The sequence below is a fragment of the Mobula birostris genome, chromosome 7 (assembly GCF_030028105.1).
Source record: "Mobula birostris isolate sMobBir1 chromosome 7, sMobBir1.hap1, whole genome shotgun sequence".
Classification (NCBI taxonomy): Eukaryota; Metazoa; Chordata; class Chondrichthyes; order Myliobatiformes; family Myliobatidae; genus Mobula; species Mobula birostris.
The window spans coordinates 50,161,644-50,186,456 of record NC_092376.1 but is presented as its reverse complement, the minus strand read 5'-3'; the positions used below and the strand labels follow the sequence as shown (position 1 = coordinate 50,186,456).

The following is a 24,813-nucleotide window of genomic DNA, read 5'->3' as shown; positions in this document are numbered from 1 at the left end:
GTTGTTTCAGTTCTTCTATCTGTATTTTTGAGGACTTAGTGGTTAAAGGTAACAGAAATTTTGGAGGTTATTACAGACACTTGCAGCAATTTTCATGAGCCTTGCTTTCTTGCATGTGATGTGTATTCATGTACATTTCTTCAGTTTAAGCTGTTTTTATATGGGGGGAACAATATTTCTTGTAAACATATAGACTAATTCTTTAAGTTTATATTCTATTCTGTATAACCATTCATGACTAGCAGTAATGTGGCATTTAACATGAAAATCAATTTAAGTGAATGATATTTATGTATTACCAAGTTGCATATTGTTGTGTGGAACATCCAAGTCCTAAAATTGAATTTGTAAGTTATCTATAGGAGGGAGAGAATGTAAGTTGTCTGTGAGGTTGAGAATTTAGTTATGTAAACAAAATATCTGATCTGTGAAAACTACAAATATGTACATGTTAACAGACTACAACTGCCATTTAATTCCAAACTGGTTTTAATAATCTAGTTTAATTACAAGCATCGGATAAGTCAATGATCTTGCAGGGTAATGCAGTGGATGTATATTGAGACTACGATCCATCAGCAAACAGGTGACCTTTTCTTGCATTGTGTCATAGTTTATCTGTAGCTCCCTGTGAACTTTTTGTATCTATGGTATAATTAATGTGAAATTATACATGAATATTAATAGTTTGGATAAATTGATCATAGCATAGCATTTGGTATTTTGGCTAGAGTAACTTGTTTGTATTGTAACTGGCCGGTAGTGTAGTGGCTTCCGCACTGGACTTCAGGGCAAGCAGTCCCGGATTCAAATCCAGCTGACTCCTTGCACGCATTTCATCTATGCTGGGTCGAGCATCAAGCTAGCAACTCGGTCTCTAAAACAGACAAACACTAAGGAAATGGCAAGGTTGCTGCAAGGTGTGCCTGTGAGGTGCAGGAGGATATAACTATTATTATACAAGTTTGTATCTATTAAGCTAATGTACACAAGAACCGTACTAATGCTCAACAGTGCACCTTTAGTACTGATAACTAGTGAAACACACATGAACCCTTATTTCAGTACTTTTCCAATTAATTTTTAAACAAAAGAAACACTACCTCATGAGCAAAGATTTACAAAGTGTTTGCTTAAAGAGGTAAATTAATAGAAATCTGAGTTTGAATAATCTTAAATATCTACTACACTTACCACTATTCTTGCCTTTGAAGATCAGAAAGGTCATTGACAAGCAGCTCTTTTTATTCTCCATAGATGCTGCCTGACCTGAGTATTTCAAGCATTTTCTGTGTTTAATTTGCAAATTGAGCAGCTTGTAAATTGATTTGATTAGCTAGTTATTTGGATACTTAGTTACAAAACAGCTGCTGATAAATTCCAGAATTTCTTTCTCCAAGAAATCTTAAGATAAGGTCAAGCTGGATGGAAGTCCTTCAAGCAGTTGAATGAAGCCATAAGTTTAAGGACTCAGAATGTTCCTGCCAATAACCCTTAGACAGACTAAAGAACATTGGGTACATTATTCCTGAATAACACACAGAAAATGCTGGAGGAACTCAACAGGTCAGGCAGCATCTATGGAAATGAATAAACAGTCAACATTTCAGACCAAGACCCTTCATCAAGACTGGAAAGGAAGGGAGAAAACTCCAAAATAAAGAGCTGGGAGAAGGAGGAGGAGGATAGCTAGAAGGTGATAGGTAAAACCAGGTGAGTTAGAAAGAGAAAAGGCTGGAGAGGAAGGGATCTGATACTAGAGGAGAGTGGACCGTAAGAGAAAGGAAAGGAGGAGGGGGCCCAGGGAGAGGTGAGAGGTGAGAAGAGGTAAGAGGCCAGAGTGAGGAATAGAAGAAGAGAGGAAGGGGAAGGAATTTTTTTTTTCTTCTTTTTACCAGAAGGAAAAACCAATATTCATGCCATCAGGTTGGAGGCTACCCAATGGAATACAAATATTCTGGATTTTAATTTTAAATATTTCACACATTTTGTCTTGAACATTGACAATTCAGAACCAGTTGGACTCACTGATATTTGAACATCAGTTCCTATGGTGCACCAACCTTCTGTAAGTCAATATGAAAGAGGGCCCTTTTGGTCTACTTGTGCTGGTCTGCTAAATCACCCCTACTCCATCAATTCTTAATCTGATTTCCTGCTCTTTCAATTCAATTTTTTTCTACTTTCTGCTTATTGAATTGACTCTTTAAATACAGTGGATTCCAGTTAACTGGATCATTGGATAATCAAGGCAGCTACTTACTTGGGACAACTCTTAAAGAACAAAAGCTAATTAAGAAAATAGTTGTGATTCCCTTTTCTCATTTGGGGCATTATGCTGCTTAATTCAGACAGGAGACTGTTGACAAACAGTTTCTAACTAGCATCAGTTGCATTCATGTGTATTTTCCAATAGACACCACATTGTGTCTAAAGCGAAGTTTTTAAATAGTCTAGGTTGCCTGTGATTGTGTTAGGTTATCCATTTGGGTTGATGGACACAAATTCAAAAGTAGTACAGTTTGACATTTGATAGTTGGTGAGAAATATGTAGTAAGACAATTCAGAACTGTTTTACTCATGGCGATTTCAAGCATTCAAGATTGGAGATACCAGAAACAGCTGGGAGTGAAAAGAAACAACTTTACTACTTTGAGTTAGGAACTGCAAAGAATTTGAAGGTATCAACAATCATCTTGAATATTACAATGAAAATGAAGATTTGGAGGATGCAATTGTTGAAAACATTGTATGAAGGCAGTCCATTATCTGCACCAGGTGTCTGTGCTGATTTTGTTCATTTACAGAATACAGCAGCATATGCTGGATGAATTCCTTTGTCAATAACTATTAGGAACTAATACAGTTTTATAGTGTTGTATTAGTACTGATGACATTTCTAATTTCTTTATTTCATTTAAATACATAATTTGTTATTCAGTTAAATGATAGTATGTCATTCTTTTTATACCTTTTTAATAATTCTATGCAATTTCAGCTAGCTGGCCCAGCCACTTAATTGGGCCCAAATGTACTCATCTTGATGTGTCCCAATTAACTGGAAGCCACTGTATTGCAATTCAATCTATTCCAAGTTCTACGAAGCTTAAATATGAAAAGACTTTCCTTATGTTACCAGCACTAAAACACATTTTGAAAATATTTTTCTATTTCTTGCTCTCTTATTGTTCTCTTTGCATTGAAAAGCAAATGAGTAAGAGTTTGCTACCAGTCCCAACATTCAATGTGATTATGGTCGATCTGGCCCACGCCTCAGCTCCCCTTGCCAATTCCTCAAAGCCCTGAAATCCCCAACCCTACAAAAATTTATCAAACTGCTCTTTAAGCACCTCCAGTCATCAACCCTCCACAATCCTCCTGACAATTCCAGAGATTCACCACCCCTTGCATGAAGAGAAATTCCTATGCATCTCAGTTTTTAAATGACTATCCCCTTGTCTTGAAACAATGTCCCTTTGTTCAAGACTGTTTCCACCATTGGAAACATCTCAAAATTTACCTATTATGCTTTAACAAAATTATCACTTATTCCTCTAAACATCAAAAATTATAGATTAACTTCACAATTAGACCGCCATCTCATTCCATGAATTGTCTCGCTTGGATGGTTGGTTTATCCATTCTTGTGTAAGAAAAATACACAACACGTAGGTGTGGCATCCACAACCTGTACAATTGTTACAAATGTTCTCTATTTCCAAACTCCAACACCCCTTGCAACTAAAAGTACCTTTTTAGTTACTTACTGCACCTACCTGCCCAAGATAATTTGTCTTATTGAAGTGCATGTATAAATAATACCATATAACAATTACAGCACGGAAACAGGCTATCTCGGCCTTTCTAGTCCGTGCCGAACTCTTACTCTCACCTAGTCCCACCGACCTGCACTCAGCCCATAACCCTCCATTCCTTTCCTGTCCATATATCTATCCAATTTAACCTTAAACAACAACATCATACCTGCTTCAACCACTTCTGCTGGAAGCTCATTCCACACAGCTACCACTCTGTGAGTAAAGAAGTTCCCCCTCATGATACCTCTAAACTTTTGTCCTTTTACTCTCAACTCATGCCCTCTTGTTTGAATCTTCCCCACTCTCAATGGAAAAAGCCTATCCACGTCAACTCTATCAATCCCCTTCATAATTTTAAACACCTCTATCAAGTCTCCCCTCAACCTTCTACGCTCCAAAGAATAAAGACCTAACTTGTTCAACCTTTCTCTGTAACTTAGGAGATGAAACCCAGGCAATATTTTAGTAAACCTCCTCTGTACTCTCTCAATTTTATTGACATCTTTCCTATAATTCGGTGACCAGAACTGTACACAATACTCCAAATTCGGCCTTACCAATGCCTTATACAATTTCAACATGACATCCCAACTCCTGTACTCAATGCTCTGATTAATAAAGGCCAGCATACCAAAAGCTTTCTTCACCACCCTATCCACATGAGATTCCACCTTCAGGGAACTATGCACCATTATTCCTAGATCCCTCTGTTCTACAGCATTCTTCAGTGCCCTACCATTTACCATGTATGTCCTATTTTGATTAGTCCTACCAAAATGTAGCACCTCACATTTTTCAGCATTAAACTCCATCTGCCATCTTTCAGCCCCCTCTTCTAACTGTCCTAAATCTCTCTGCAAGCTTTGAAAACCTACCTCATCATCCACAATATATTTACATTTTAAAACTGTCATCCATGCATCCACTGACCTTTTTAAGGTGCAGTAAGTAAATTTATTTTTAATATGTGATTCTTTTTCTTCCCATTGATTGAAGCAGTAAATATTAATCCCTATTACTGATAGGTTATATCCCTTTTAAAGTCAGGCCCTCCTGTCCTGTATCACAATCAAATAATAAACATTAAATAACCATAAGTTGAAATTAATCAGGTATTGATTGCCAAATGCAATACTGCTAGTCCAATTCACTGACTGACAAAAGGGGAGCTGAATTGCTTCGGTTGACAATGCTCTTATGCCTCGGGGTTGCCTGTTGTGGCCATCTGCGAAGGAGATGCAGGAGCAGGCTGTGTGCTGCTGGCTTAGGGGCTGTTCCCTCCAACTAGAGGTGTCCTCTAGTATTTGCTTCCAGGAAAACAAGCTCGATTGCCTTCGTCTGCAGCTACACTCATGCAAGAAACCTGGCTCCTGGATAACATCCATGCATCATCAATCTACATTCAGGATATATATGTTTTAGGCTACTGTGTTTTGCACCATGGCTGCCGAGGAATGCTGTTTCATTTGGCTGTATTCCTGTGTATGGTTGAATGACAATTGAATTTGTTAAAGATATGTAAATGGCAGAATTCTCTTATCAATACCCTTCAGGCAGACTAAAAGACTTGTTCTGTTTTTTGGTACATTATGTTCTGATTGTACCACAATCCTTCTCTACCCAAAACATTTTTATAGAAAAGTCAAACTACTGGTTTTAGAATTTTATCAGCTGTCTTTGTTACTCTGCAAAAATAACATGCACAACTGAAAACACAAATTACTAAGTTTTTGTCCTACTTAAGTTTGCATTCAACTGGTTTTGGGTATCTACTTACCAGAAACTGCTAGGTTGACTTTTTTCTTTCTTTTAATATAATAATTATTAAATAATGCCCCTTTATGAGCATTTAAAATAGAATGTAAAAAATGTAGATATATCTGCAACTGTTTCCATGTGTTATGATCTGATTGTATACTGAAGTTTTACGTTAATGTAAATTGTATGGAAATTTGCAACCTTGCATTTGCTATGTTATGAAATACATTACACAAAATGAATTGTGCACATGGATGGTATGGGAAGTTAATTTTTGACTCCTATATACATCGGAAGAGATGAGGAAAACATACAGTGAAGCTTATTATGGCATGCTCCATCAACTAGTGCTTTCAACTGAGGTAATGTAAAATGTGTATATTAAAAGAATATGGTGCACATTTACTGCCTGTGCTACAAAGTTGCCTTCTGTAGATCTGCCATTTATCAACTCAACATAGTCCTTTATGATGGAAGGTCCTTGTTCACATAAATAAACATGCAGTAGGAGGCAAAGGGTTGTGAATAATAATGGAGAACCAGAACAAGTTTGAAAGTCTTTTGACAGCTAGCTAGGACATAGATTGGTGGCCCTTTGCTTAGCTGGAGAACAAAATGTGTCAAAAGCTTTAGACTGAGACTTAAGGGACTGCAGATATTAGAGTCTGGCACTGAAGGGCTCTGAAGGAACTCAGCAGGGCAAGTTGCATCTAGGAGGGAGATGGCAGTCGATGTTTTGAGTTGAGACTTTTCGGGACTGGGTGGTCCCAGGTGAAGAGTCAACCCTAAAGATTGTACATTTTCCTCCATAGATGCTGCTTGACCAGCTGTGTTGCTCCATGTATTTCCGACATTCAGAAATGGTTAATGATTAATTGAAACAATTTTGAAATGGTTACAGTTTTAAAAATGAACTAAAACCAAAGGACAAATTTAAGGACATCTTAAAGCAATTAAAATTATTTGAATAAGTACATTTAAATAAAACAATCCCTTACTACTTTATCTCTCAGATATTCCTATTCATTCAAATAAGAAAACACCAGGTAATTGCAGAGGAAAGTCCTCAACTATATCTTTTGCTGCTAGATTATTGATAGTCATGAGTAATCCAATTTAGGAGTAGATGGCTTGGGATCTCTAAGATTCCAAATCTTCTTGGCATTTCCCATACAATTCCAGTTCAAAGTAAATTTATTATTGAAGTACATATACTGTATGTCACCATATACTGCCCTTAGATTCATTTTCTTGCAGGCATTCACAGTAGAATAAAGAAATGTAATGAAAAGCTACACACAAGGACCAACAAGCAACCAATGTGCAAAAGAAGGCAATCTGTGTAAATACAACAAACAAATAATACTGAGAGCTTGAGTTGTTGCATCCTTAAAAGTGAGACCATGGATTGTGGAATCAGTTCAAAGTTGAGGCGAGTGAAGTTATCCATACTGCTTCAGGAACCTGATAGCTGAAGGACAATAACTGTTCCTGAACCTTGTGATGTGGGATCTAAGGTCCCTGCACCTTCTACCCAATTGCAGTGGTGAAGAGATAGCATAGCCTGGATGGTGGAGGCTATTGATGAATGGATGCTGCTTTCTTGTGGCAGCACCACTCCTTGTAGATACGTTCATTGGTGGAGAAGCCATTGCCTGTGATCGACTGGGCAACGTGCACTACTTCTTATAGGCTATTCCATTCTTGGGCACTGGTGTTTAAATACGAGGCTGTGGTGCAACCAGTCAGGATGCTCTCCACTGTGCATCTATAGAAGTTTTTCAAAGTTTTGGATGATACGCTGAATCTGCACAATTGTAGGCCAATATACCTAATGTGCAAGTCAACTCAGTCAGCTGTTCTAAGTTTTGGAAAAAGTCTTGCCTTTAGTACTTGTATCTGAACTTTGCAACCTATTTCATGCAACTTAATTTTAATATCTTTTGTTTTATCAATTGCTTTTCAAGCTATCATCATGTGTTAAACACAAAATCGATCTCCTGTAGACAGAAGAGAATGATGTTATAGTGTAATTATCACAAATAACAATATTTTAATATCCTTCCACCTAATTAAAGAAATTAATATGATTATACTTGGAATGTTTTTATAAATACTAACAGTGATGACCACAGTGTAGCTTGTTTGCAATCACTTTATACATGAAATGTGCTCTCATTTTCTCCATATAATAGGTCAAATATTAGAAGTATAAAAGCCAGACTTAAGCAATGAATTTTCTCTAAATATGTTGGGGGCATTTTTTTCTTTAATTTCTATTTCTAAATATGTGTAAGGAATTCTTCAAGTCCGCATTACAACATCTATTCCAGTTTGCAGAGGTGAGTTCATTCAACAGGACCATTTATTACACAGTAGCAATCCAACAATTTTCTCCCCTTTGAATTTAATATGTTTAGGGATAATTTATTATATAAATAATGAAAATTACCTATATGTACTTGTGGCTTGTTCGCTAAGCATTTTATGTATGTGCTAGCTTAAAAAAAATCAGATTAACATGAAGGTGCAGTGTAGCAAATACTTTGGAAATTAAAGTACATTGTTTCTCTTCTCATGGCCTCATTTATACCATTATTGATTTTTTATTTCAACCATTATGCTTCAAACTGTGGTATTTATTGACAGGTGTATTACATTTGTAAAATACAATGATCACATTAAGGTCTCTTCTCCATTTATACAAACTTGGTCAATGTATTAATAAATTTAAATGATTTATGATTGAAATACTCCCTGATAAGTGACTGGGATGAAATTGATAGTCAATGTCAATTACTAATCTAAAATATATACCCTACTAAGCCCACTCCATATTCCTGGAATAAAAAGGGCATTAAACATTTCTGATTCTAATAATCATGGAAAGTACTGTCTTATGTAATGACACACATACTCTGTCAAAGCGTTATGCCTCGACCTTCTGATAGAAGAAAGGCACGGGCTGACATAGACTCTATTGTGATGCTTTTCAGTAACTTTACCAGAATTTGAAAATGTGTGCCAATGTAATTTGACTTTGTTATAAAATGCTTTCATGACTATAAGATGAAGAATTATGATGAAAGCAATCTCTTTTGGTTTTATTAATTGCTTGTGTTCCTTTAGCTTTTCCCGTCTGGAACTACCCACAGTTCAGTACTTGGTCATTGTTTTCCCTTGTAGTCCTATTAACTGCTGCAGGCTGAGCAGTAAAGCCAAAATCCTGTAAGCACTTTTTCCATCAGGCTGTGCAAGATTAAGCTAGGAACAGGAACATCGAATGTATTTCCCTCCTACTCCTGAGGCTATTGGTCTTATCAGGTACCTCAGACATTTCATACAGATGACACACACAAAATGCTGGAGGAAATCAACAGGCCAGGCAGCATCTATGGAAAAGAGTAAACAGTCGACATTTTGGGCCATGACCCATACCCTGATGAAGGGTCTCGGCCCGAAACATTGACTGCTTACTCTTTTCCATAAATGCTGCCTGGCCTGCTGAGTTCCTCCGGCAGTTTGAGTGTGTTGCTCGGACTTCCAGCATCAGCATATTTCCTCAACGATTTAGTACAGATATCATGGATGTTGGATAATACACAAGAAAGTCATGCTGATCATATAGGAAGAGACTTCTGTTTGTAAAAGTATTGACCATTCAGTTGGGTAAACATTCTCAATGTGACCTGCCACCTTTGGACTAGGGGTTGCTTTTGATCAGAAACTCAGATGAGTCAGTACTATACTGTATTTAAAGGTTCCAATCAGTAGTATGATAGAAACCTCTCCTTTTGCCTAGATAGCATAGCTCCAACAATATTCAGGAAGTTCAACACCATAAAAGGTCAAAGTAGCTATCCTGATGGACACCCATACTCCACCTGAATAATCATTCCCTCTAATACTAACAGAGTGGCTTCAATCTTTGCTATCAATGAAATGGATTTGAGCTACTTGCTCAGGTACTTCAGCAACATCTCCCAAACACATTACCTCCATTACCAAAAAGGAAAATGGCAGCGGGCACATGGGAATACCACCAATGACAATTCTCCTCCAATTTGCATAGCATCCTAACTGGGAAGTATCTTGCCTGTGCATCTTCATTGTTACTTCAAAATCTTGGAATTCACTTCCCAAAGGAATTGTTGGAATATCTTTACCTGAAAGATTGCAATGTGCAAAAAGATGGCACAAGGGTAATTAAGGGTGGACAGAAATTCATGGCTTGGCTAATGATGCTCAGATCACAGAAAATGAATGAATTAAAACTGTGAAGGCCATCAGCGCCACCTGTGGTGTGCCATGTAATTGGCCCTGGCACTTTGACATTATGTTTTGGAAGATGCTGTTGAAGGTAAATAACTACTGTGCATTTTGTAGCATTATATAAATCCTGATAACAAAGGAGAAGGCCATTTTGTCCATCAGATTAATACACAACACCTCAATAATCTACCTGTGACTTATTCTTACTCAAACACTCCCCTGCTATTCCCATCAGTCACTGGATCTCAGGGTATTTTGTAGCATCTAATTAACTATTAAGTAACAGTAAACTGTGGTAATTATGGACCTTTGGAATTTTGGTAGTGTAATACTGGTGATTTTCCAAACTATCTGACATTACTCTGGTTAATACACCAGAGTGTGTTTAATTCATCTTTTTTAGACATTGCACAGTACCATAATAAATTTTGCAGTGAACCAGGTCAGGCTAAAAGAAGCACAAGAAACAGGGCCCTAGTGAGGTTAAAAGTAATGAGAGAAAGGTGCCCAAGTGATTTTAAAGAGAAGCAGAACAAAGTGAGTCAGACCTTTGAGAATTCTGCACAATAAGGTAGTGAAGTAGTGGACTTTTACAGGAGCAGGTTAATGTCCTGAACATTTTAAAAGGAGATTCAAATTTGAATAGGAGGAGGAGGTGCGACCAAGTAAATGGGGCAGAAAAACGACTAAAAGCAGAAAGTGTTCCAAGTGCTTAATGTGTCAGGCAACATTGGTAAAAAGAGAAACATTCTTTCTGCAGCTTAAAACTTACTTAGCTTTTCGCTCTCCCAATTCTGGCAAAACATTTAACATATTTTCTTTTCCATAGATTCTGCATACTTATAGCACTTACTGTTTTTATTTCAGATTTTGAGCATCTAATCTTTTCAGAGAGTAAGTACATTTTTGGGAAGTGCCAGGTGGTAGGGTATTTCAATCACTCAAATCTGAAATCCAAGTGCAGCCTGAAGATTTTGTTTGAATGACAGAACATTTTAGAGAAGGATATTTCTGGAGGCTTTAGAGATTGAAAGGGCAAGTGAAAGAATGTATTTGTAGGAGATCATTTAGATGGAAATGACTATAATTCAGTTCATTTTAACAGCCTCAAAATTCTAGTGTTTGTCCCTGACATTTGAATCAGTGGTGTGTTAGTGACAGTTGTCATCATGGACACACCATGTAAATTTCAGCCACATGAAAAAGGATTTTACAATACTTTCATCGTTGAAAATATGCCACAAAGATGAAGGTAGACTTTGAGCAGGAGGAGGGTATATAAGTAGGGGGTTGAAGGAGAGAGGACTGACAGCCTTAGGTCAACAATTATGGCCTAGATTAGCTTGCTGAGCAAGAGAAGGTTAGGGAAATTAGGGCTGGGAGGTTTGAGAGGATCAGGTCCTCCAGCAATTCCATTGGCTGATTAGTGGGCCTCAATTGTCATGGCCCTCAGCTGATTAGAGTGCATGGCTTTGGAAGTTGGTGCAATGTGAGGGTTGTGAGCCTGTTTATCAACTAAGAATACTGTAAATAGTTAATCAACTATTTATAACCAAGAGCATGAAGACCTGCTGACCTCTGGAGATCCCAAAATTGTTCATTCCAGGGTTAACTGGGTCAATTTTCAATTACATCATTGAAAATGAAATGTTGCATAACAAATAACTTCATTCTGTGTGTGCCCCATGCCAGTGAAGTGGGAGTGAATTGGGTTAAAATTCTAGAATGGCACCATTTGATTCAGATATAGTCATGAACACATTCCACTCTAGAAATAATCAATTCTCTGATACATAGCATTGGAGAATAATAAAACCATGGATCTGAATTTCAGATACAGAAAAAGACAAGGAAAATACAGGGTTATGTATGATGAAATGTTGGATGTTTTCTTTGGAACAGAAGAAGTTGGTAAGGTGCATAAAATTATGAAGATCTAAGAATGGAGCAGTTGGCTTAATAACCAACAGCATGGATGTCAGTTAAATTGGGAGGATTAGAGGGAAGTTGAGAAATGTCTTTCACCCCAGTGAGTTGGTAGCCTTCAACTTCTTCATAGGGAAATAGGGCCATGAATACTCAGCACATTTAAATAAAACTTGGATGTACACTTGAAGTGTACACCAAGAACTTAAAAATAGGAAGAGGTCTGATTGTTCTTTTTTGGTAGGCATGGAAATTATGTGAAAAATGGCCATCTGTTTGTCATATATTTTACAGTTTGAAAAATTCACACATAAAGCATGTTTTAATGTGCTATGTGCTTGAGGTTAAGCATATAATCATTCCCCTAGCACATGCATTACAAAATGGGAATTTGGATTGTGCACTTACATGCAAATGCCATATCTACACAGGGTCGCAGACACACAGCAGTAATGTCATGTATATTGATGTCAGCCTTGCAACATTACTTCTGCATATTTGTGCGTCACTGAGCACTAACGGAAGAAGACCTTCAAAAGCATATCCCTGGGTATCCACCTCGGCCAGTCTGGTGCTGGGTAAATGTGGAGCACGCACCCTTTTTTGTGCTCTATCACTCTTACTAGTTATTTAGCCACATCCATCCCTCTGCTTTCAGCAGTAGTTCCCTTTGCTAACAACTCATTTAAGCTTTATAGCCATGTGGAACATCATGAAGATAAATTTCTGCTGTGATTGTGAGTCCACCTCAAATCATATGCTGTTACTGCCTAGAACTATACAAAGTACCTGAGATTCAACCCTTGAAGCACATGTACCTAATCTGATGTGCATATATGGTGGATGTTAAAACATCCGTGGTTCCCTGAAGCAGAGCTATTTTTAACTTTTTCTAGGCACATAATAACTATTAACAAATTAGTCTAGCTATTGAACCAGGCTGGTAAGTTTCAAACATTTGTCTGGCCTGTTTTAATATTCTAATATTGTGTTATTTTATCCTCCATATTTATCTGGATGACTTGATAAATCTGTTACCATTTCCTTTCAGGGCACGGTAACGGTGCAGCGGTCTACTTAACAGATCAGAAATAGAGAAGCCTTAATTGACATCTGGAGTGCTCCGTTCAAATCACCCAAGGGACAAGGGTAGTTATGGAATCTGAATCAGAGTCATGGAAAAGTACAGCGCAGAAACACCCTTCGGCCCATCTAGTCCATGCTGAAACCATCTAAACTGCCTACTTCCATTGACCTGTACCGGGACCATAGCCCTCCATATCCCTACTATCCATGTACCTACCCAAACTTCTCTTAAATGTTGAAATCGAGCTTACACGGTCCACGTGCTGTCAGCTCATTCCACACTCCCATGACCCTCTGAGTGAAGCAGTTTCCCCTCATGTTCCCCTTAAACTTCTCACCTTCCTCCCCTAAGCCATGACCTATGGTTGTAGTCCTAGTGGAAAAAGCCTGCTTGCATCTACCCTACCTATACCCCTCATAATTTTGTATACCTCTAGCAAATCTCCTCTCAATATTCTACATTCTAAAGAACATAGGCCTAACCTATTTACTCTTTCCTTATAACTTAGGTCCTTCAGGCCCGGCTACATCCTTGTAACTTTTCTCTACACTCTTTCAATCTTGTTTACATCTTTCCTGTGTGTGGATGACCAAAATAGCACATAATACTCCAAATCAGGCCTCACCAATGACTTATAAATCTTCAACATAACATCCCATCTTCTGTATTCAATACATTGATTTATGAAGGCCAATGTGCTGAAAACTTTCTTTATGACCCTATCTACCTGTGACACCACTTTCAACAGACTATATACCTATATTCCCAGATCCTTTTGTTCTACCACACTTCTCAGTGCCCTACCATTCACTTTGTAAGACCTACCCTGGTTGGTCCAACTGAAGTGCAAAATCTCCCACTTGTTCAGCTAATAATCTGGAATTTGGGAAAAGAAATAGCCAGCCTTAATAATAAAAATAATGCATCCTAATAGCTGTATTGTTGTCAAAACCAAGTGATGCATTATGCGTTCAGAGAGGAAACAGCCTTTCTTACCCAGATTTGACTTTTGTATGACTCCAATCCCATCTTTATGGGTTGTTTCTTGGAATAGCCTCTCACCACTTTCTCAAAGGGGAATTAGAGATGGGCAATAAGTACTAGCATTCCCACTGATACCCTATCCCAAAGAATGAATGAAATTCATTACCTTTATACCCTGTTCTAAATGTTCAGATTTTGTTTGCTTCAATAGCTATATCTGTCAGAATATTCCATAAGCACCCGACCACAGCCAACTCTGAGCCCATCCAAAAACTTCGAGCCTCCGACACCAAGCACCAAGCACCATCTCTGCCGAGCGCTTCGACCCCGCCCCGGCCGCCGAGCAACAAGCAAAGCCAAGGGCTCAGGGCCTTCCCCTCTGGAGATTCTGGATCACACAGTAGCAGTGGCAGTGAAACCGGCATTTCAGAAGTTTCAACAGATGTTCCTCCATGCTCTCACGTCTACCTCCATCAAATCAGGATTGTGCACGCCACACTACTTGAAAGATAACAAATATTCATCACCGGAGTGGCCGCTGCAAGCTGCGTTGTGCCGCCAAAATCATAAAATAGTACTGAGTTTCCTCCATTTGTAGACAATTTCACTTACTGTGGACTGATGAACACTCACGTCCTTAGAAATGCCTTTGTAGTCTTTCCATGCATCTCTACAATTCTTCTTCTAAGGTCCTCTGAAAGTTGTTTTGATTGAGGGATGGTGTACATAAACAGATCTTTCTTGAGATGAGTAGGCTCTGTCAGTCAGTAACTTGACTTTGTGTGTTTTTTTATAGCGCAAGGCCCCTCTACAACCCACACCTCCAATCTCATCTCATTGATGGGAACACCTGACTCCAAACAGCTTTTGTAGAAGGCATTACCCCAGAGGTTCACATACTTTTTCCAGCAAAATCATGTCATATGGATAATTTTTCTTAATAAATAAATGAATAAGTATAATGTTTTTGTGTTATTTATTTAATTTGGGTTCCCTTTATCTAGTTTCAGGACTTAAGTGAAGATCTGATCACATTTTAGGTTATATTTTTGCAGAAATAGAGAAAATTCTACTGGGTTCACAAATTTTCTAATACCACTATACCATTGTAATTTATCACAAAATGGTTAAATGAGACAGAACTAATGACATTTTCTCACTCCTTCACCTGGTCTTACCTGTCAGCTGCCAGATTGCATCCCTTGCCTCCCCCAACTTTCTTGTTCCTGCTTCTGTTGCCTTCCTTTCCAGTCCCGATGAAGGATCTCAGCTTGAAACATGAAGTGCTTATTTCCTGCCAGAAATGCTTTCTGATTTGCTGAGTTCGTCCAGAATTTTCTGTTTGTTGCTCAAGATTTCACGCATCTGTGTTAATTGTGTTAATGTCATTTTCTGTCTCTTTGCTGTGTACACACATCTATTGATGCTTCTGGACACATCTTCAGTGATGTTCCTGGAATCATCGGGTGTTTCAGGTCTTTCAACATCATACAACCTCCTCCTGATCAGACCCCAGCTTGTGTCCAGATGGCTAGCTACTTATGACTCCATGGCCATACATTTCATGTTAACTTTGGCCAAACATCATCATCATTACATTTATTCCTTTTCTTGCATCAAGATTGCCTACTTTCTCCTTTGTTACATCACCCACCCATGCTCTTACTTCATATGCTCCTACAAACGTTCTGCTACCCCTTAGTTTGGAAATATTGTAGCTGCTCCCAACTCCACAGAAACTCATCCTTTGTGGATGCTGTGGTGGTGCACCAGTTAGTGCTGCTGCCACCTCATTTTTCTGGGAAGTTGGGTTGATCCTAACCTCAGGTTCTCATTTTCTTTTTCTTTCTTTCTTTCTCTCTCTCTCTCTCTCTCTCTCTCTCTCTCTCTCTCTCTCTCTCTCTCTCTCTCTCTCTCTCTCTCTATCTCTATCTCTATCTCTATCTCTCTCGTGTTTGCACATTCTCCCTATCACCAGATGAGTTTCCACTGTGTGCTCTAGTTTCCTCCCATATCCAAAGATTGATTGGTTACTGTAAGTTACCCCATTGTGTGAATAAACAGCAAAGGAGTTGATGTTGAGTTAACGGGCAAGTGAGACTGAATAAGAAGCAGAGCTACAGTGAAAGAGGAAGGAGAATCGATAATTCGGGGAGCTAGCATGGGCCAAATGGCCTTCTTCTACCACCTAGTAAATAAACTGCCCAAATCCTAACTTGCATCTGATCCATTCACTGCCACTTTGATAGCTCAGCAGCCTTTATTGGATACCAAACTAAATTTTAAAATGTTGGTCTTTGTTTCCCAATTTCCCTTTGCCCTTGCTGTTCTCTATCAATAACATTTTTCATCCCTTCACCAGCTCTATCATCTAACTTTAGTTCTTCCACTTTTGCCGTTCATGTATTCAGCTGCCTCGAGTCCATGCTCTAGAGTTCCAACTCTTAGGCCCTTCAGCTCTTTACCCATCACCTTCTAAGTCACTACTAAAGCATAGCTCCGTGACATAGTTGGCTAACTCCTCCTCTCCCCGCCCCCCCCAGACACACACAATTAGAGGTTAGGTGTTGAATTTTATTTGATACGATACCTGTGAAGAATCAAAGGACATTTTACTTTGATAAGGTGCTGTACAAATAGAAATTAGTCAGCAACTGTAGAGAGAAAAATAGAATTAAGGTTTCATGTTAGTGACCTTCGATAACTGTGATTTTTATTATTTTATTTACATCATCTTTTATTAATCATATGTGCAGTATGCTTGGTTTTGATTTATATTTTTATATCTGATCACTTGTTCTGACTTTGAAGCTCCATGTGTGGTGACATTCTTGTACATATAGCCTGAATTCCTGAAATGCCTATGAACATACAAAAAGGGAGGAATAACCACCTGTTCGTTTGGATTTTTGACAATGGAGACCAAGGGAACTGAATACCACAAATGGTGGTTGGGGCATTTGAGAGTTGGTGCTGAAAATTGTTAAATTGGCTGATCTCTGGAAGTGATGTAGACAGAACTTGAATGGTGACAGTGAGCATGGAGGGGAACACAGCTGCAGGAAGGAACCACCAGTTTCTGGAAATTAGGAAAAAACGAGAGTTGAAAAAGAGGAAAAAAAACTTAGATAACATTAGACGTTCTTATTCTTTCATTACAACTGGTCAGTTCTGATACACACTAGAACCGTTCTGCAGAGATTTATTTTCTGTTTAATTGTTGGATTGACCTGCAGAATCTGTGGAGAGATTACTAATGAGCTTTTCAGGATATTCACCTTTCATCAAGACAACGAAAAGATAGTCCTAAAGACTAGGGATTTAAGGCAATAACTTACACAGCAGTTTCTGCTTTTAATTCGCATTTCTGATCTCTACAATTTTTTTTGTTTTGCCTTCTGAACTCCTGGTCTAAATTAGCAAAAAGTGTCACAATGATACTCCCAGCTTTTCTTGAAGTAGTTTCTGCAAATGTTTCATATTAACGTGATCTGTGTGTAGATGGAGAGCGTTAATGTGGTTATGGGGAGACAGAGGTCGGAGACCCGCCGCTACTCTCCGCATTGGGAGGGGATACCCGCTGCAGGTTGAGAGCTGGTGAGGCAACAAAACCGAAGTGCTGTCCTCCCGGAGAGGGGGCGCTGCTGAGCGGGAGGAGGGTGTCGGAGCTCGCTGGCGCTGTCCTCCAGGAGAGGGGGCGCTGCTGAGAGGGAGGAGGGTGTCGGAGCTCGCTGGCGCTGTCCTCCCGGAGAGGGGGCGCTGCTAAGAGGGAGGAGGGTGTCGGAGCTCGCTGGCGCTGTCCTCCCGGAGAGGGGGCGCTGCTGAGAGGGAGGAGGGTGTCGGAGCTCGCTGGCGCTGTCCTCCAGGAGAGGGGGCGCTGCTGAGAGGGAGCAGGGTGTCGGAGCTCGCTGGCGCTGTCCTCCCGAAGAGGGGGCGCTGCTGAGAGGGAGGAGGGTGTCGGAGCTCGCTGGCGCTGTCCCCCCGGAGAGGGGGCGCTGCTAAGAGGGAGGAGGGTGTCGGAGCTCGCTGGCGCTGTCCTCCCGGAGAGGGGGCGCTGCTAAGAGGGAGGAGGGTGTCGGAGCTCGCTGGCGCTGTCCTCCCGGAGAGGGGGCGCTGCTGAGAGGGAGGAGGGTGTCGGAGCTCGCTGGCGCTGTCCTCCAGGAGAGGGGGCGCTGCTGAGAGGGAGCAGGGTGTCGGAGCTCGCTGGCGCTGTCCTCCCGAAGAGGGGGCGCTGCTGAGAGGGAGGAGGGTGTCGGAGCTCGCTGGCGCTGTCCCCCCGGAGAGGGGGCGCTGCTGAGAGGGAGGAGGGTGTCGGAGCTCGCTGGCGCTGTCCTCCCGGAGAGGGGGCGCTGCTGAGAGGGAGGAGGGTGTCGGAGCTCGCTGGCGCTGTCCTCCCGGAGAGGGGGCGCTGCTGAGAGGGAGGAGGGTGTCGGAGCTCGCTGGCGCTGTCCTCCAGGAGAGGGAGGCGATCTCGGCGGAGTGCCAGTCGGAGTTGTGAGAGGGAAGGAGCGGCTCCGTCGTCTCGTCGTTCATTGCCGGCGATCACATGAGCCAGCCCGTTATGGGTCTGTTGTTGCCGAGCTAAGTTTAGACTGTGGCGAAAGTAGAAAGAAAAGGACCGGAGAGAAATACTAGGGACGTTCCCAATAAAACCGTTGTTATCGTGGCCTCCTGGCCCCATCACTGAACTGTTCCCACTACCTGTGGGCACTTTGTCAAGGACTCTTCATTTCACGTTCTCAATATTTATTGCTTTTTATGATTATTATTTCTTCCTTTTTGTATTTGCAGTTTGTTGTCTTTTGCACATTTTTTCGTATGTCCGTCCTGTTGGGTGCGGTCTTTCGTTGTTTCTTTTGTGTTTCTTGTGCCCGCAAGAAAATGAATCTCAGGGTTGTATGCGGTGACATATATGTACTTTGATAACAAATTTACTTTGAACACATACTTTGAGAATAAAGTTACTTTGAACAATGTGAGGAATAGCTTTCTGCTGGAGATAGTCCCCCCAGCACCCGCCAACATCTGTCACTTTTCGCCCCAAGTTTCTCGCTGTCGTTTACCTCCTGCCCCAAATCTCGCGAGAGACTGCGAGGGATGGGATCAAGTTTAATATGGCGTCTAATCTGTTAAAGGTAAGCGGGCGGCCCGGCATCTGGCTCCGGCTCCCTCACCCTTCCCTCTTCTTGTCGCAGCTCTCCGGGCCTTGTATCGGCTCCGCTCGCTCTCTCCCCCAAAGTTTGATCTGTTGTAAATGTGTGGGCTGTTTGGAAAACGGCGGCCCCTTGTTGGTCGTGGGCCCGGGTCGCACTGAACGGTCGGGTAAGACGAAAAGGAAAGAAGCATCACTTTGTAAAGGCCTTTCCTTCCGATGTTCCCCGTAGTTCTGCGTTTGTAGAGCTATCGGCATGTCTTGCTTTGTGTATGAGGAGTTTGTTGTACAGCTAGGATTGATGGTTTTAAACGTAGGGTGCAATACGTTTTTAAAAAAATAGCATGTATGATATGGTATGAGGGCAATGCAGATGTTAAATCCGGAGTTGTTTGTAACTGAGCTTTAATTTATGTTAATGGACTTTTTTCATCTAACGACTCTGGTAGTGACAAGGTGAAGGGTGAATTTTAGGAGTTCATTTGTTAGTTCACAGTTTAGAAATAAAAATAAGACCAAGAATAAAGTTACTATTGCCAGCATAGTGTCTCATTTGTAAAATATGACTCAATATTAGAAGTAGTTGGAAACCCTGTATAATTGCATCTTGGCGGAATGGAAGATCTACATTTTAGGAAAACACCAGAATCAAGTTGAGGGTTAAAACCAAGGATAAGGGAGAGAGGTTTTAAAATTTCAAATGGAGGTCTCACACACTTGGAGTCTCTGTTCACTGCTTTGACTTGCCTATGTATTTTTCATTGTTTTTATTTTGTATTAATATTTTGCAAGTAGAATTAATGCAGCAGGAGATGGCAGCCTTTAAACCACTATTTAGATAAGATGCGATCAAAGGCTTTTTCACCCTTGGTTCTCAGTGAACTGAGAATACAAAGTGCATTCTTGATGGCATTCCATATGTATAATGCTAAGTGTTTTGGAATGGAGCTATATAGGGTTTTTTTTAAATCTATTATAAAGAAATAGATTTTCAAAAATAATTTTGCAATTTGGGTCTCAATGAAAAATCAATTGCATAATGTTCTTGTGATACATTCCATTATTTTAATAATTCCATTACTATTGCACCTCTAAATAATAAACTTGCACCCAGCTGAGCACACTAATATTATAACAATGATTTTTTTTTGAGACACAGTGTGGAGTAGGCCCTTTCAGTCCTTTGAGCCAGGCTGCCCAGCAATCCCCCAATTGAACCCTAGCCTAATCACAGGACAATTTACAATGATCTGTTAATCAACTAACTGTTACATCTTTTGATTGTGGGAGGAAACCCACGTGGGGAGAACGTGCAAGCTCCGTACAGGCAGAGACAGGAATTGAACCCATTCGGGTCACCGGTACTGTAAAGCGCTGTGCTGCCCAACGTCCTCATCCAATACTTTGCAGTTTTCAGTGAGCAGCAGTTGTAATTACACTATCGGATGTTCTTCCTTAATTTTGTATCTGTAATTTGAAAGGAAATATTCATACTTGCTAGTGATCATAGAGTATTTGGATGACATGTTTTAAGTGTATGGTGCATGTTCTCACCAGCAGTAAACTTGAAGCAGAGACAGGTGATTTATTTTTAAACTGCTTTTTGTTGTTCAAACTGAATTTTTGATTAAACAGTCACCTTCAAATTCATGAGCTTAAATTGGAATCCATTAACTTAAAATATTAGAATATTTCTGTTCTCTAAGCATGCATTTCATTTCACTTGTATGTGTTTTAAATAAACTTGCAGAGTTAATATTTTAAAACTTTACTATTAATGGATATCTTGAGTTGATGGAGTTCTGTAGAATATGATTATGCTAATTCTTGATAAAACTATGTGACACATACATAACAATACTAAGCAGATTTGCAGCAATGTATTCTCTCTCAAGAGACCTGGGCAGCATTTATAATTACTTCTCATAATTGGCTATAAGATGGAATCAAACCAGACGCAAGAGTCTGTGTACCTTAAGTGCAGGTGGGAGGGAAAGGATTTCTGAATCAAAAGGCAAAAATGTAGAAATCAGAATTAAAACCAAATATCCTGAAAATATTCAGCAGGTTACTCAATATCTGTGGCAAGAGAGGCAGAGTTGACATTTTAGATGGATGGCATTTTAAAGAGAATTTGGAAACAAATACTTTAAATATTTAAAGTGCAGAGGACAAGGAGAGGTGGAGAGTGAACATTGGGATTGTCCTGTTGGAAATTGAATGGAGCTTTAGTGACACAAAAGGTGATGGTACTGGCTGAGAGAGTGGTGGGGGCTTATTTTACCAAATTTACCTGAAGGACTGTAAATTGGAGATGTTTGAGGACAGGTGAAAAAAACATGCTGAAACAGTGGATACAAAGTACTGCAGTACCTGGAAGTACCCAGCAGATCTTGCAGAATTAAATGAGTTTTGAAAACTTGATTTAAAGTTACTAGTTGTTTTTTTTTAATGACAGCTGGCTATTTCTGACATGAACTAGAAAAGCTAGTTATCTGAAGTTGTTGAATTCAGCATTCAGTTCTAAGTGCTGTAAGGTACACAGTAGCAAGATAAGATGGTGTATATTGTGCTCAAGGAGACACAAAAAACTATAGATGCTGGAGTTTTGAGCAACACAAAGCATTCAATGAGCTTGGCAGGTCAGGCAACATCAGTTGAGGGCAATGGGCAGTCTCCATAAATGCTACTGACCTATTTAGTTCCTACAGTGAGATGTGTGATACATTATATTTATGTTGGGCTTCATTGGAATGGTGTTAAGAGATCAAAGAAAGGCAAAGTGCTAGTGAGTTGGAGAATTAAACTGAGCAACTGGAAGTTCAGACTGAACAATGGGAATGGGTGGGCATGTTTTTTTCAATGTCATGGAATCTCTGTCATAGAATAGGGCATTACAGCACATTGTAGGCCCTTCAGGGTCTATATATACCATCAAACAAAACGTTTCTCCCGACCAGGGTGTTAGGCATAATGGTGTACACATCACACAATAACTTAAGAAAGTAAGAATTAAATCTACAAAAGAATTAGACACAAAGAAACAAAGTAAAGTGCATAAATTAAATATTGTAAGGTGCAGAACAAATTAACCCGTGATACTTCGAATGCGATGCCACAGTGATTTCAGAAACCTAATGGCCTAAGGGAAGAAGCTGTTTATCACCTGACCGTTCTTGTCTTGCGCATTGGAGTCGCTTGCCTGAAAGTAGAACGTCAGAGAGGGTGCTGGATGGATGGGTGGGATCCTTGCGTACACAGCAGCCCTGATAAATGGCCCTGATGGATGCTAGGGAGACCGCTGTGATCCTCTCAGCCATTCTCACAGAGCTTTGAAGGGACTTCTGGTCCAGTGCTCTGCTGCTCCCATACCAGATGAAGATGCGGCTTGTCAGGATGTTCTCAATGGTGCTCCTGTAAAATTCAGTTAAGATGGGAGGTTAGTGTGGGAGCCTCACTTGCCTCAATTTTCTCTGCTGTGCCGCCTTATTCAGGGACATAATATTGAGGGACCAGGTGAGGAATTCTGTGATGTGAACTCCCAGGAACCTGGTGCACTTAATTGTCTCTGTGGAAGAGCCATGTATGTACAGAGGGGTATGGTTCATCTATCTAAAGTCCACAATAATTTCCTTGGTCTTCTCCATGCTCAGGTTGTTCTCACACCAGCCCACCAGCTGCTCTACTTCCTCTCTGTACTCCAACAAGTCATTGTTGTTGATGAGGCCAACCACTGTTGTCATCAGCAAACTTAATGGCATGGAATGTGGTGAATCCTGTGACGCATTCATGCGTTAGCAGTGTGAATAGCAGTGGGCTAAGTGCATAGCTCTGGGGAACACCAATGCTCAGTGTAATGGGACGAGAGACATTGCAGTTCATATGGACTGACTGTGGCCTTTCTGTTAACAAGTACATAATCCAGTTACAGAGGGAGGTGTTGAGACCCAGCGAGGACAGTTTTCCCATCAGCTTCTGGGGTATGATAGTGTTAAACGCTGAAATGGTGTTCCCCAGCAGTTTCTGGGGTAGGATGGTGTTAAACACTGAAACAGCAGCCTGGCATACAAGACTCTGTTTTCCAGGTGGATAGAATAGAGGCTATGGTATCGTCAGTGGATCGATTCGAGCGATAAGTGATCTGGTAAGGGTCCAGTGTAGACAAGAGAAAGTGTTTAATGTGCTCCATTATCAGCTGCTAAAAGCATTCATAATGTTTGATGTTAGTGCCACCGGATGATAGCTATGTAGGCAGATTGTCCCTGAAATGATGGTTGTTGCCTTGAAAACCGAAGGCACAATGGACCTCTTCCAGAGAGATGTTGAATATATATGTCAACACCTCAGTTAGCTGGGCTGCACAATCTTTCAGAACCCAGGTATATTATCGGGGCCCCACAGGTTTGTGTGGGTCGATCCTAGCCAGGGTCTTTCTCACCTCAGCTTCAGCCAGATGGAGTGACCTTCCTTACCAGCACTTCGTTCTGTGATTCAAACCAGATGTAAAGGACATTCAGTCTGTTGGGGAGTGAGGAGTCTTGGTCACTGATGTGCAGGGTAGACGTGGCCTGTAATCCTCTTAATTCCCTGCCACATGCAACTTTTGTCTCTGCTACTACAGAAGTGGTTGTATGTTCTCTGAGAATGCTCCCATTTTGCCTTCCTGAAGGAGTGGGAATGCCCAGTTCTTGTTTCCCTGAGAGTATCATGCCTCCTGTCTAAAGGCAGCATCATGATCCTTCAACTGTGTGCAGACCTGCACTAAACCATGGCTTCCGATTTGCCTTCACACAGATGAGTTGTGAGGGCAAATCAATACACGTCTCTAAGTAGCTGGTCACAGAATTCACATATTCCTCAATGTTAACGTGTTTGCCATAGGTAGCAGCCTCCCTTAAGATTCTCCAGTTGATGTTTTCAAAGCAGCCCTGCAATGCTGAGATTGCCCACTCAGACCAGGTTTTCACCCCCTCAAGAGCTGGTTTGGCTCACTGAATCAGTGGTCTGTGTGTTGGAATTAGCATAATAGATAATGTGGGATTGTGGGACTGCTTAATATGCACCTGGTATGTTAGTAAAAACCAGATCTAGTTTATTCACCTTTGATAGTAAAACCAACGTGCTCATAAAATTTTGGCAGAGCTGTTTTCAGATTAGCATGGTTAAAGTCACCAGTGACAATGAAGCTACCATCAGAGTGTTTAGTTTGAAAGTCACTGGCGTTGTAGAGCTCACGCAATGCCTCATCGGCATTAGCAGTGGGAAGGGGATTTATACAGCTCCAACACAATTATAGTGAACTCCCTTGGTATATAAAACGGTCACTAAAATGAACTCGATCATCAGTGAACAGTGGGATGCCACTGCTAAAGTGTCTATACACTAGTTCTTATTTATGTAAAAACAGATACTACCACTATGGGTCTTGCCTAAGATTACTACGATTCTTTCATTCATTGCCCATCTAAGAGTCTCTTAAATATGCTCAAAGTACTTCATTCTACCACCACCCCCAGCGGTCCATTCCAGGCACTTACCACTCTATAAAACAAAAACACCTATCTGTGACAGCTCCTCTAAAATGAGCAATACGTATACTATACTGCTTCATCTGGAAGGTATACTTGGATTCCTCAGTGGTAGGAAAGACTGAGATAAAAAGGCAGACGTTGAACCACCTGTAGTTGCTTTGGATCGTGCAATGAGCAGAGACCTTGAATTTTGTTTATTATTTGTGATTGAGGACTAGCTTTGACCCACAGCAATGCTATGCCATCAAGAGCAAATTGTTTTGGAGTTCTCAGAATAGCCTGTTA

General features: G+C 40.5%; 1 protein-coding gene across 2 annotated transcripts in view; it reads left to right on the top strand.

Annotated features, from left to right (window-relative positions):
* Positions 1 to 18,944: 18,944 nt before the first annotated feature.
* LOC140200184 (cullin-5) overlaps positions 18,945 to 24,813 on the top strand; it is a 79,993-nt gene continuing 74,124 nt past the window's right edge. The window contains exon 1 of one of the 2 annotated variants that reach the window (XM_072263111.1): positions 18,945 to 18,980. In XM_072263111.1, the coding sequence (XP_072119212.1) occupies positions 18,960 to 18,980 (21 nt within the window). In that variant the 5' untranslated portion in view covers positions 18,945 to 18,959. Of the gene's footprint in view, positions 18,981 to 19,076; positions 19,168 to 24,813 lie in introns of those variants that run through there. The other variant, XM_072263112.1, reaches the window with a different exon arrangement.